General features: G+C 35.3%; 2 protein-coding genes across 4 annotated transcripts in view; one reads left to right on the top strand and one right to left on the bottom strand.

Moving 5' to 3' along the window:
* LOC105063582 (nucleosome assembly protein 1-like 2) overlaps positions 1–12,563 on the bottom strand; it is a 149,214-nt gene extending 136,651 nt beyond the window's left edge. The window contains exon 1 of one of the 2 annotated variants that reach the window (XM_074358827.1): positions 12,481–12,563. The gene's annotated coding sequence lies outside the window, so the exon portion shown is untranslated. The remainder of the gene's footprint in view (positions 1–12,480) is intronic. The other variant, XM_074358826.1, reaches the window with a different exon arrangement.
* Positions 12,181–14,760, top strand: part of CHIC1 (cysteine rich hydrophobic domain 1) — a 36,601-nt gene continuing 34,021 nt past the window's right edge. Inside the window, exon 1 of one of the 2 annotated variants that reach the window (XM_074358828.1) lies at positions 12,181–12,874. In XM_074358828.1, the coding sequence (XP_074214929.1) occupies positions 12,405–12,874 (470 nt within the window). In that variant the 5' untranslated portion in view covers positions 12,181–12,404. The remainder of the gene's footprint in view (positions 12,875–14,760) is intronic. The other variant, XM_010967570.3, reaches the window with a different exon arrangement.

The following is a 14,760-nucleotide window of genomic DNA, read 5'->3' on the forward strand; positions in this document are numbered from 1 at the left end:
CAAAAAAAGAAAATTACAGGACAGAATCTTTGATAAATATAGATGCAAAAATCTTCAACAAAATATCAGCAAACTGAATCCAAAAAATATATTTAAAAGATCATACACTATGATCAAGCTGAATTTATTCCAGGGATATAAAGATGCTTCAACATTCTTGAAGCAATCAATATGATACACCGTATTTTAAAAAGGAAAGACAAAAATCACTTGATCATCTGAATAGATACAGAAAAAGCTTTTGACAAAATTCAATATTCATTCATGACACAAACTCTCATCAAAGTGGGTATAGAGGGAACATAGCTCAACATAATAAAGACCAATTATGACAAACCCACAGTGAACATCATACTCAATGGTGAAAAGCTGAAAGCCCACCTGCTCAGTTCAGGAACAAGACAAGGATGCCCACTCTCATCACTTCAATTTAACATAGTATCAGAAATCCAAGCCACAGTAATTAGACAAGTAAGAGAAATAAAAGATATCCAAATTGGAATGGAAGTGGTAAAACTCACTATTTGCAGATGACATGATACTTCATAGAGAGAATCATACAGTCTCCATCTAAAAACTATTTGACCTGATAAATGAACGCAGCAAGGTTGCAGGATACAAGATTAATATACAGAAATCTGTTGATTTCTATATGGTAATAATGAAATACCAAAAAAAAAAAAAAAGGAAGTTAAAAAACAGTCCTATCTAAAATCACACCAAAAAGAATAAAACATCTAGGAATAAACCAAGGAAGTGAAAGAACTATACCCTGAAAACTATAAAACACTGATGAAAGAAATTGAAGATGATACAAAAAAATTGAAAGATATCCCCTGCTCTTCTATTGAATTAATATTGTTAAAATGGCCATACAACCCAAAGCAATCTACAGATTTAATGCCCTCCCTTTTAAAATACCCATGACATTTTTCACAGAACTAAAAAATAATTCTAAAATTATTTATGGAACCACAAACGACCCTGAATTGCCAAAATAATCTTGAGAAAAAAGAACAAAGCTGGATGTAAACTCTCCCAGACTTTAGATTACACTACAAAACTATAGTAATCAAAACAGCATGGTACTGGCACAAAAATAATCACACAGCTCAGTGGAACAGAATAGAAATCCCAGAAATAAATGCATGCACCTACAGTCAATTAATCTATGACAAAGGAGGTAAGGATATACAATGCAGAGAAGACAGTCTCTTCAACAAATGGCACTTGTAAAACTGAACAGTCACATGTAAACAGCAAGATTAGAACATTCCCTCACACCATACAAGTGATAACTAAAAAGGGTTTAAAGACCTGAAGAAATGAACAGAAAACATAAATCTCATAGAAGAGAACACAGGCAGAACACGTGTTGATATGTATCATATCAATATTTTCTTAATCAGTTTCCTAAGGCAAAAGAAATAAAAGAAAAAATAAACAAATGGGACCTAATAAACTTAAAAGCTTTTGCACAGCAAAGGGAACCATTAATAAAACCAAAAGACAACATCCAGAACAGGAGAAAATATTTGCAAATTATGTTAATATCCAAAATATACAAACAGCTCATACCACTAATCATCAAAAAACCAAACAACTTGATTAAAAGATGGGCAGAAACTTATGTATGGAGAACTACAAGACATTAATTAAAGAAAGTAAAGAAGATTTTAAAAAATGGGAAGATATTCCATGCTCCTGGATTAGAAGAATCAACACTGTTAAAATGGTCATACTGCCCAAGGCAATCTACAGATTTAATGCAATCCCTATCAAATTACCCAGGACATATTTCACAGAACTAGAACAAATCATAATAAAATTTATAGGGAATTACAAAAGACTCAGAATTGCCAAAGCATTACTGAAGAGAAAGAAGGAGGCTGGAGGAAAAACCCTCCTAGACTTCAGACAATACTATAGAGCTACAGTCATCAAAACAGCATGGTATTGGTACAAAAACAGACATATGGACCAATGGAACAGAATAGAGAGCCCAGAAATGAACCCACAAATTTTGGTCAATTAATCTTTGACAAAGGAGACAAGAACATACAATGGAATAAAGACAGTCTCTTCAGCAAATGGTGTTGGGAAAACTGGACAGCAGCATGTAAATCAATGAAGCTAGAATACTCCCTCACACCATACACAAAAATAAACTCAAAATGGTTTAAAGACTTAAACATAAGACAAGATACAATAAACCTCCTAGAAGAAAATATAGGCAAAACAGTATCTGACATACATGTCAGCAATGTTCTCCTAGGGCAAACTGCCCAAGCAATAGAAATAAAAGCAAGAATAAACAAATGGGACCTAATTAAACTTACAAGCTTTTGCAGAACAAAGGACCATATGCAAAACAAAATGACAACCTACGGAATGGGAGAAAATATTTGAAACAGATGAAACTGACAAGGGCTTGATCTCCAGAATATATAAACAGCTTATATGACTTAATAAGAAAAAAACAAACAACCCAATCCAAAAATGGGCAGAAGACTTAAGCAATTCTCCAATGAAGACATATGAATGACCAATAGGCATAAAAAAATGTTCAATATCACTAATTATCAGAGAAATACAAATCAAAGCTACAATGAAGTATCACCTCACAGCAGTCAGAATGGCCATCGTTCAAAAGTGCACAGATGATAAATGCTGGAGAGGGTGTGGAGAAAAGGGAACCTTCCTATACTGTTGGTGGAAATGCAGTTTCATGCAGCCATTGTGGAAAACAGTATGGAGATTCCTCAGAAGACTAGGAATAGACTTACCATATGACCCAGGAATCCCACTCCTGGGCATATATCCAGAAGGAACCCTACTTCAAAAAGACACCCGCACCCAATGTTCATAGCAGCACTATTTACAATAGCCAAGACATGGAAACAACCTAAATGTCCATCGACAGATGACTGGATAAAGAAGAAGTGGTATATTTATACAATGGAATACTATTCAGCCATAAAAATTGACAACATAACACCATTTGTAGCAACATGGATGTCCCTGGAGAATGTCATTCTAAGGGAAGTAAGCCAGAAAGGGAAAGAAAAATACCATATGATATCACTCATATGTGGAGTCTAAAAAAAGAAAAAGAAGAAGACAAATGAACTCAAATATAAAACAGAAACAGACTCACAGACATAGAATACAAACCTGGGGTTGCCGGGGGGAGGTGGGTGGGAAGGGACCTACTGGGAGTTCAAGATTGGTAGATATTGAGAGAATATCTATATAGAATAGATAGATGAGTTATTAATATATAGTACAAGGAAATATATATAAGATCTTGTGATAGCTCATGGGGGAAAAAGAATATGAAAATGAATATATGTATATTCATGTATGACTGAAAAATTGTGCCATGTGCTGGAAATTGACACAGCATTGTAAACCAACTATAACTCAATTAAAAAAAAAAGATGGGAAGAAGACCTGAATAGACATCTTTCCAAAGGCATACAGATGGGCAACAGGCACATAAAAAGATGCCCAACATCATTAATAATTAGAGAAATGCAAATTAAAACCACAATGAGCTGCTACCTCACAACTGTCAGTATGGCTGTCATCAAAAAGAACACAAATAACAAATGTTGGTGAGGATTTAGAGAAAAGGGAACCCTCATACACTGTTGGTGAGAATGTAAATTGGTGCAGCCACTGTGGAAAACACTCTGGAGGGTTCTTAAAAACCTAAAAATAGAACTACCATATGGTCCCCTCTTTGGTGTATGTGTATATATATATATCCAAAAATATATATATATATCCAAAAATCCCAAAACACTGATTAAATAGATTCATAAACCTCAATGTTCATATCAGCATTATTTACAATAGCCAAGATATGGAAGCAAACAATGTCCATCAACAGATAAATAAAGATGATGTGAGATATATATATATATATACACACATACACAAACACACACACAATGGAATACTGCTCAGCCATGAAGAATGAAATTTTGCCATTTTCAACAACATGGATGAACTTGGAGTGTATCATGCTAAGTGAAATAAGTCAAACAGAGCAAGACAAATACTGTATGATATCACTTATATGTGGAATCTAAAAAAATAAAACAAACTAGTGAATAATAAAAGAAACAGACTCACAGATATAGGACAGATACAGAGAACAACTAATTGTTACCAGCACAGAGAGTAAAGAGAGGAGGGGCAAGATAGAGGTACTGTGTTAAGAGGTGCAAACTACTATGTATTAAATAAACAAGATACAATGATATATTGTACAGTATGGGGGATATAGACAATATTTTATAATAAATGTAAATGGAGTATAACCTTTTAACATTGTGAATCATTATGTTGTACACTGGAAACTTATATAATCTTTTAGCTCAACTATATCTTATTAAATTTTTTTAAAACAAAAACAGAGAAGAATCTCTTCAGCAATGGTCTTAGCAATGATTTTTTGGATTTGACATCAAAAGAACAAATAACAAAATAAAAAATGAACAAGTGTGAGTAAATCAACCTTAAAAACTTTGCACTGCGAAAGAATCAACAAAATGAAAAATATGGAACAAGAAAAAAACATTTGCAAAACACATATCGAATAAGGTGTTAATATCCAAAATTTATAAAGAACTCATACAACTCAATAACAACAACAAATATCTAATTAAAAATGGGCAGAGGAACTACATAGACCTTCCTCCAAAGAATCCAACAAGTATATCCAACAGGCCAAGAGGTACATGAAAAGGTACTCAACATCACTATTCATCACAATAAAAATCAAAAGCACAATAAGACATCACCTCACACCTGTAAGAATGGCAATTATTAAGAAGGCAAGAGAAAGTGGTATACATATATATATATATATACACACACATATATATATAATGGAATATTACTTAGCCATAAAAAAGAATGAAATAATGCCATTTGCAGCAACATGGATGGACCTAGAGATTATCATATTAAGTGAAGTAAGTCAGAGAAAGACAAGTATCATATGATATCACCTGTATATGGAGTCTAAAAAAAAAAAGATACAAATGAAACCAAACTATTTACAAACCAAAAATAGACTCATAGACATAGAAAACAAACTTACGGTTACCAATGAAGACAGGGTGAGAAGAGAGAAATTAAGAGTTTGTGATTAACATATACAGACTACTATATATAAAATAGATAAACAACAGGACCTACTGTATACCACAGGGAACTATATTCAATACTTTGTAATAACCTATAATGGAAAAGAATCTTAAAAAGAATATAACTATAACTGAATCACTTGCTGTACAGCTGAAACTAACACAATATTGTAAATCAACTACACTTCAATAAATTTTTTTTTAAAAAAGAAGGCAAGAGATAACAAGTGTTGGTGAGGATGTGGAGAAAAGGGAACCCTCTACACTTGTACACCTTGTACACTGTTGGTAGTACTGTAAACTGGTTCAGTCACCATGGAGGACAGTATGGAGTTTCCTTAAAAAATTAAAACTAGTAGTATCATATGATCCAGCAATCCCACTTCTGGGTATATAGTCAAAGGAAATGAAAACAAGTTATTGAAGAGATACACACACTCCCGTGTCTATTGGAGCAGTACTCAAAATAGCCAAGATATGGAAACAACCTGTGTCTGTCAATGGTTGAGTGGATAAAGAAGATTTGCTGTATATATACAATGGAATACTATTCAGCCATGAGAAAAAGGAAATTCTGCCATTTGCAACAACATGGATGGACCATGAATACAGTGTGCTAAGTGAGATCTGTCATACAGAGAAAAACAAATACTGTATATCTCTAGTATGTGGAATCTAAAACAAAAAACTGAACTCAGAAGACTAGAGAGTGGAATAGTGGTTACCAGGAGCTGGGAAGTGGGAATTGGAGAGATGTTGTTTAAGGGTACACACTTATGAGTAGTAAATACATAAAGCCTAGAGATCTAACATACATTATAGTGATTATAGACTACAAAACTGTACTATAAAAATTAAACTTACTAGGAGACTAGATCTTAATTATTCTCACCCCTAGACGAAACTAGAGGAGTTACCTAATGTTACAATGGCAATCTTACTGCAATATAAATGTATGAAGTCAATATTTTGTACACCTTAAACTTTCACAATGTTTTATGTCAATGACATCTCAATAAAAAATTTAATAAAACAAAGTAAAAGAATGGAAAAAATATGATGCAACAGTAACAGTAAGAGAGTTGGAATGTCTACATTAATACACAAAATAAACTAATATTTGTACCTGAGATAAAAGGGATATTATATAATTACTAAGGATCAATTTAAAATGTAGCATGTAAACATACTTGCATCTAATAAAGGAGCCCTATATCAGATGAAGCAGAAACTAACAAACATGAATAAGAAATGGAAAATTCAACAATAATATTTGGAGACTTCAGTGACCCACTCTAAGAAATGGACAGCAAAATGAAAGAAAACCAACAAGGATGTGGAAGACATGAATAGCATTGTAATGTAGACCTAACTGACAATTTTAGAACAATCCAACCAACAAGAGCAGAATATGCATTTTTCTCGAGTACATTGAAGTTTCTAAAAAATAAATGATATGAAAGGCCATGAAACAAGTCTCAGTTAATTTTAAAGGATTGCTATCACACAATTTGTGTTCTCAAACACTGGAATTAAATTAGAAATTAGCAACAGAAGAAAATTTTGGAAATCCTCAAATAGACAGAAATTAAACAACACACTTCATAATAACCAATGTGTCAAAGAAAAATCACCAAGGAAAGTAGAAAATATTTTGAGCTGGATGCAAACAAAAACACAACATAGGAAAATTTCTCAGATACAGTTAAAGCAGTCCCTAGAAGGAAATTTTTGGAGTAAATATCTATAATGTACCTGAAAGGATCTCAAATAATAATCTGTGTCTCTACCTTAATAAACCAGAAAGAAAGCAAATTAAACCAAAAGCAATCACTAAGAAGAAAATAATAAAAATTACTGCACAGATCAATGGAATGGATAATAGAAAACATAGTTTAAACAGTGAAATGAACAGTTGGTTCTGTGAAAAGATAAACAAAATTGAAAAACCAATAGCTAGACTAAGAAAAATGAGAGAGAACATATAAATTATTAAAGTCATAATGAATGAAGAGATATCACTACTAATCTTACAGAAATTAAAAGGATTATAAGAGAATGTTATGGACAATTTTAAGCCAACAAATTAGGCAACTTACATGAAACAGATCAATTCCTAGAAAGATAAAAAGTACTGAAACTTAAGCAGAAATAGAAAATCTGAATAGATTTGTAACAAAGAGATTAAATTAGTAATTTTTAAAAAGCCCAGGCCTGGTGAATTCCTTCTAACCTTTAAAGAAGAAAAATAACAATTCTTCACAAATTCTTCCAGAAAATAGAGGAAAGGGGGAAAATCCCTGACTTCTTCTAAGCACCTAGCACTACCATAATACCAAAGCCAGTCCAAAATCACAAGGAAAAAAATAGAGACCAATATCCTTCGTGGATATAGATGCAAAACTTAAATATTAAGAAACTGAATCCATTCACATATACAAGTGATTATACGCTAAAACCAAAGGGAATTATCCCAAGAATGAAAGGTTGGTTTAAGAACTGAAAATCATATTATGTAATAAAACATACAAGAGAATAAAGGACAAAAACTCCATGATCATTTCAACTGACATGGAAAAGGCATTTGACAAACACCCAAGATCCATTCCTGATTTTTAAAAAAATTAAACAATCTAGGAATTTTTGTGGAAGTGTGAAAGACTCATGGGGCCAAAATGTATTGAAAAGAGCAAATTTGGTGGACTTACATGTTCCAATTTAAAAACTCACTATACCGCTATAGTATTCAAGATTGTGTAGTGCTGGCATGAAGATAGATGAATAGATCACTTGAACAGAATTAAGAGTCCAAGAATAAACCCATATATTTATGGTTAATTGATTTTCAACAAAGGTATCAAGGCAATTCAACAGAAAAAGGATAGCCTTTAACAAATGGAGCTGGGACAATTTAACAGCCACATGCAAAAATATGAACTGAGACCCTTACTACATACCATACACAAAAATTAACTCAAAATGGATCACAGACCTAAAAAAATTTAGAAGTAAACAAAGAGCAAATTTTTTGAAATTGTGTTAGACAAAATTTTCTTAGATATATCATCAAAGGCACAAAAGGATAAAAGAAAAATTGATGAATTGGATTTTATCAAAATTGAAAATTTTTTCATTTCAAGTGACAACATGAAAAGGCAAGCCACAGACTGAGAGAAAATATTTGTACACCATATATCTGACAAAGAACTTTTATCTAGGATGTAGAAAGGATACTTTATAACTTAATAATAAGTAAACAACCAAATTTTCAAAAGGGCAAAAAGCTATACACAAATGTTCATAGTAATCTTATTCTTAAGAGCCAAAATCTGGGGAAAATCCTAGATGTCTTTCAGTAGGTGAAGAACTGAACAAACTGCAGTGCATCTGTATGCATCTGTACTGTGGAATATTATGCATCAATAAAAAGGAATGGACCATTGATACACCCAATAACCTAGATGAATCTTAGAAGTATACTGAGTGAATAAGGCCAAGCCCCAAAGGTTATGTACTGTGTGATACAATTTACATAATAGTCTTGAAATTACAACTATAGGCAGTAAACAGTTTAATGGTTGTGAAAAGAGGGGAGGTGGTTATAAAAGGATACAAGAGGGATTCTTGTTGTGATGTAAATGTTCTGTATCTTGACTATGGTGGTGGTCATACAAACCTATACCTACAATAAAATTGTATAGAACAAAATACACACACAAAAATGAGTACGTGTATGACTGGAAATCCAAGTAAAATGGGTGGACTGTATCAATGTCAGTTTCGTGGTTGTGATAGTGTACTATAGTTAGCTATGCAAGATGTTATCATTCGGGGATACTGAGTAAGGGGTTAAACAGGACCACGCTGTATTATTTTTTACAACTATACATAAATCTCCAATTATCTTAAAAAACGTTTAATTTTTTAAAGTTTTTAAAAGATTTGAATAGACATTTTATCAAAGGTGGTATACAAATGGACAACAAGTATATGAAAAGATGCTCAACATCATCAGTCATTAGGGAATGCAAAGTAAAACTACAATGTAACAGCATTTCATGCTCAAAAGAATAGCTATAATCAAAAAGATAGACAATAACAAATGTTGAAGAGGATGTGGAGAAAATGGAAGCCTCATTTATTGCTGGTGGGCATGTAAACTGAGCAACTTTGGAAAACAGTTTGGCAGTTTTCTTAAATTCAACAGTTTTACCATATGTCTCAGCAATTCTACTCATAGGTATCTACCCTAGAGTAATTAAAACATATGCTCACACAAGGACTTGTATGTGAATTTTCATAGCATAATATTCAAACAGTTGAAGCAACCCAAATGTCATCAATTGATGAATGAATAAACAAAATGTGATATATCCTTACAATGGCATACTATTCATCAATTAAAAGGAATGAAGTGCTCAAACAAGACACAACATGGACGAATCCCAAAAACATTATGTTAAGTGAAAGAAGCTAGACACAAAAGAGCAGATATTATATAATCCAATTTGTTTGAAATGTCTGGAAAAGAAATCTATAGAGACAGAAAGTGAATTAATTATTGCCTGGGGCTAGGGGTAAAGAATGGGGAATGAGTGAAAATGGGATAGTGATTTCTTTTGAATGGGACAGAAATGTTCTAAAATAAATTTGTAGTGATAGCTGCACAACTCTGTAAATGCACTAAAATCACTGTCATATGCTTAGATAGATAGATAGATAGATAGATAGATAGATAGATAGATAGATAGATAGATAGATAGAGGAAAGGAAGGAAGGAAAGAAAGAAGGAAGGAAGGAAGGAAGGAAGGAGGGAAGGAAGGAGGGAAGGAAGGAAGGGAGGAAAGAAGGGAGCTGTCTTTTGAAACTTGCCATTCTTTTCAGCTTTTTTAAGGTTGAAACCCCTTCAGATGCTTAAACCTCTTGCTTCAGGTCCCCACCTATCAGATGGGAGAATTACCCAATGCCCTGCTTAGCACATCAGACAGAAAGTCACATGGCTTGCTTTCTTCTCCATTCACTCCTAGCTTTACTATCCTTGATGGTTGCTAAAGTATCATTTAAAAATCATGTTGTTTCTTGTGTGTGCTGATAAAATGTGTTTTTCTCAGCTGGGCCAATTCCAAAATTTGTTCAGCAAAACAAATTACCTTTGGAATCATATATGCCTTTTTAGCCCGCTGTATGTGTACAGGAAAACAGATGAGCAGATATGAATATACTTGTGAGTTTCTCCAAGCATAGCACTTCTCTGAACTGCTTTGTCCTTTTGACATCTAAGTCTCAGGGGCCTCTTTCCATTTTGACTGAGGAACTGCATCCTCCATCTCCTTCCCTCCCATCTCCTACAGCCATCATTTCTTCACTTTAACCATAGTTCCAATAACTCATTTGCACTTATCACAAGTCCACCCCTTATAGTCCTTTCCCTTCAAATATCCCTTCCTAGTTTAATCATGAGTGGTGAAAAGGAGAAACTACCATCTAAGCAGTAATTAGCAAACTACTTCCCTCTAGAGATTGACATAGAAGATCTTTGTGGATAATATATTTGAAATTTTTTCAGTATCGCTTATGGCTTTTTTGCTTTTTGAAAGAGAAGAACTGGCACAGAATATTGATTTGATCTTAAGTCTAAAGCATTTTGCTCTGATAAATGACATACGACACATTATTTATTAATGCCCAAGAAAAACAGATATATGTCTTGCCAGAAGGCTATTATAAAATACTTAAGGTTCCATCTTTAATTATAATTTCTGGCTAGTAGATGAAGTTCTCTACGATATAAAGAACTAGATTTTGTTGCTTACTGATTGTGTTGCAACTTATTTTTAAAGTTCTGAAACAAGCTTTTACGTACAATAATTTTTTTCCATTTTAATAACACAAACTCCTTGATAATGATGATGGTTTGATCAGTGCCTTTCATAGAACTAATTTCTTCCTCCCTCACACATCCTAAATGCTTTGTTTTTACTGCTATACTGCTAATATAATGCTCACCCTAAATTTAAGTGTAGCTACATCTGTATCCTGTCTCACCATCTCATTGGGATGCAGTTGTAGTGTAGCATAAAGAGTAGTGAAGCTGATATTAGAATACCTGGATTACAGTATTTGTTTTATTACTTAGCAGCTGTGTGACTTTACTTTCACACAGATCCCAAGGATCTCAGAACTATGACATGAACTTTTGTACTGCTGCCAAGTATGAAATAGTTTGAGACATGGATTAAAAACTCTAAACATGTGATTTCTACAACATGTGAGTGGGTGTGGAGAAGACAGCATAAAATATCTGAAGTGTAAAATTTTGGACAAAAGGTCACCTTAATAAATTAAACTTCCTGAGACTGTTTTGCCATCTATAAAATAGATAATGATAATGTTTACGTCACAGGATTGTTTAAGGGTTAGCTAAGGTACTGTATGTGAAAGAGTCTAGCCCGGTGGTGTCTGGAAAATGGATGTTGTTAATTACTGTTTCCTTAGGTTAGAATGCCCCCCCAAATAATCTCAAAAATTCAAATATGTTTCAAGAAACAGCCCAAAAGGCATCACTCTACAAAGCCCTTTCAAACAACTTCAGTCAATATAGCCCTTTGGTTAAGAATACTGGGCTTCTGGAATCAGAAGAGCCCCCCTCCCTGCTCCAAGTTTAAAACTAGGTCTGTCTTTTAGTAACTCCATGACCTTGGGCAAGTTACTCTCTGCATGGAGGTTTCCCACCTGTAAAATGAGATCATCGTGGTACATATCTCAGAGTTGTGAAATATTAAATGAGATATGCATAGACCGCTTAGCACACTCCCTGACACTAAGTCCTCCATAAGTATTACATTGTAGAAGTAGTAATAGAAAGTTTCCTCTTCTGTAAAATGTTAATTAAAATGCCTCCCAGGGTGTGGCAAAGTTCTGCTGCAAAAGCCTTTTAAACTGTAACGTTGAACAAACGTTAAGGGATTGGTATACACCTTGAGATAAATGGGGCAAAGTTCTAACCTCACTTTTACAGAATATCTTTTCCCTGCCCTGGAGGGAAAGCGGGTAATAATACCCACTATGAATTAATAGGAAGTAAAACCAGAAGATACGTCCCCCGGATACAAGCAGAAGCCAAACAGCAGCATTAAGATCAGCACCCGCAGACTGGACGGACCTCGATAATTCCCTGGAGTTTACCTCTAACGCCCCCCTTCCCCGGAGCCGCGCAAGCGTACACTGATTTTGCTCCTCTCCCTCATGCCCCCGCCTCCAACACCCCTCCACCCTCGTCTACCCCACCACGCAGGCGCATCTCCTCAAATCCTGTCCCTACCTCCCTCCTCTTTCTCGGCATTTCGTTCCCCCTCCTCTTCCAGCACCTCAGCAGGTTCAAACTCTTCTCCCTCAGGGTGGCGGCGATCGAGAGGTCACGTGATGAGCATCCTGCTGCCCAACATGGCGGAGTTCGACACCATCTCGGAACTGGAGGAGGAGGAGGAAGAAGAAGCGGCAACGTCGTCGTCGTCGCCGTCGTCGTCGTCGTCGGTATCGGGGCCCGACGATGACGAGGAAGATGAGGAGGAGGAGGAGGAGGAAGAAGAGGAGGAGGAGGAAGAAGAAGAAGAGGTGGAGGAGACGCCGCCCCCGCCTCGGGTGGTGAGCGAGGAGCATCTGCGGAGATATGCCCCCGACCCTGTATTGGTGCGGGGCGCCGGCCACATCACTGTGTAAGCGAGAGGGGACCATGGGGTTTGAAAAAGCTGAGATTTGGCGGCAGAGAAATAAGGTGATCGAGGGGGCCTGTGGAGTGGGGGAGGGCTGGCTGAGGTATACGGTTAGGAAAGGACACCTGGTCTAAATGGAGAAACCGAGGGAGATAGGTGAAAAGGAAGTGAGGATAATGCAAATGTGATGCACCAGGTAAAGAGGGAGCGTAGGACGGGGAAGTTAGGGGGTTGGGAGCCAGAGGAATTGAAGTAGGGGTAATCTCCTTGCTTCTGTGTATGCTGGCCATGAATAGTCTTTAAACTGCAGAATGTACCAGCGGATTCTTTGCTGCTAAGATTGTCTAGTGGAACACGGTGACTGCTGTAACAAGTGACAGGACCTAGGCTTGGACGCTTCAAAATAGAGACGTAATGTATTTTGTGAATAACATTGGCGAATATCCACCCACCCACCCACATATTCACCCATCCATTCTCCCTATTTAATCCTTATGTAAATGAATACAACAGTCCTTTCTATGCCTTGATCACTCCTCACTCTGACATTCCTTAGGTATCACAGTTAGAGGTTCAGGTTGAGAGGCAGCTATGAAAGGAAGAAAGAGCAATGTATTGAGAATGAGGGCTTCTGGATGTTAGTCCCAGCTTTGCTTCTTACTGGCCCTGTGACCTTGGTCAGGTTACTTCCCATTTCTGGGCCTTGATTTCTCCATCGGTAAAATGAGGGGTTTAGGTTAGATGATTTCTAAAGCCTTTCAGCTCTGAGATAATTTAAGATACCTTCAGGATATTTTGTATGCCCAAATATTAAATATATATGGAAATTAGTCCCCCAGGAGAATGATTTTTTGAAAACTTACACAGGGTTATTTTTTAATTGAAATCTTGGATCATATTTGAGAAAAGAAAAGGGGGAGGGACCTCATAGCATAGTAGTTGCAAAGCAAAGGAAAATTTTGATAGTCCTCTGGTCTTTGAAGAGTGCGTTCTCATTTTTATGTGCTTGGACTATAAATACTTGGAAGTTTGAGTATTGTGTCATGTTCATCCTCTTAACTGTGCTAGCATTTACTGCATTTTTAAAATAAGACTTTTTTTTTTACTATCAAATCACGCTGCCTCTAATTTTGATAATGGCTCACCTAGCTCCTCTGGCTTTCAGTTGAGTTCATATTATCTGAAATCATATTATGCACCACCTTCCCTCATCATGTTAGCTTTTAATTTTGACACACTGAGTATTTTTAGCAATATACTTTTGTGGTGTTTGCATGAAATATATTAAAAAAGATTTTGAAATTGTTGAAGAGTTGTGGAGATTTTTAGAACTGCCTTTTGGTTAGGCAATTTTAACACAATTTTTCTTAGTCCAAGAATTTTGCAGATAGCCTGCAATGTTCAGATGCCAGCTTACTGCGCTGTTTTACTTCCATTCCTTTCATCACTAGGGAGACAATTTATTACTCAAATTAATTATGATTCTGGCGCCTGAGGTTACTTTCATGCAGATTATTTCACATGACTGAACAGAAAAAGGTTTTTTATTCCAGTCCATAATTTTAAATTCCACACTTCTCCCCCTCATTATTTTCTAAAATTCAGAAAACAAAGAACGAGCAAGAAAACAGAATTTAAGTTCCCTGAAACTTATTTGTGGTTCCATTCTACTTTTCACACAACACTTAGCGGTCTATTTTCAATTGAAAGTAAAGCACTGACACTTGCCATGCCCAGACCCTTGTGTCCCGGGCAGCTTAAAACTTCTAGAATAAGGAATATGAAATAGTAGTGCTCATAGTAACTGTTGATATTAATTGAAGCCAAAACCTGAAAAGCAGCAAACTGATAGTTGAATTGCTAACCAAGGTATATAGTTTGGAAAATCA

This window comes from Camelus bactrianus, chromosome X (assembly GCF_048773025.1).
Source record: "Camelus bactrianus isolate YW-2024 breed Bactrian camel chromosome X, ASM4877302v1, whole genome shotgun sequence".
Lineage (NCBI taxonomy): Eukaryota > Metazoa > Chordata > Mammalia > Artiodactyla > Camelidae > Camelus > Camelus bactrianus.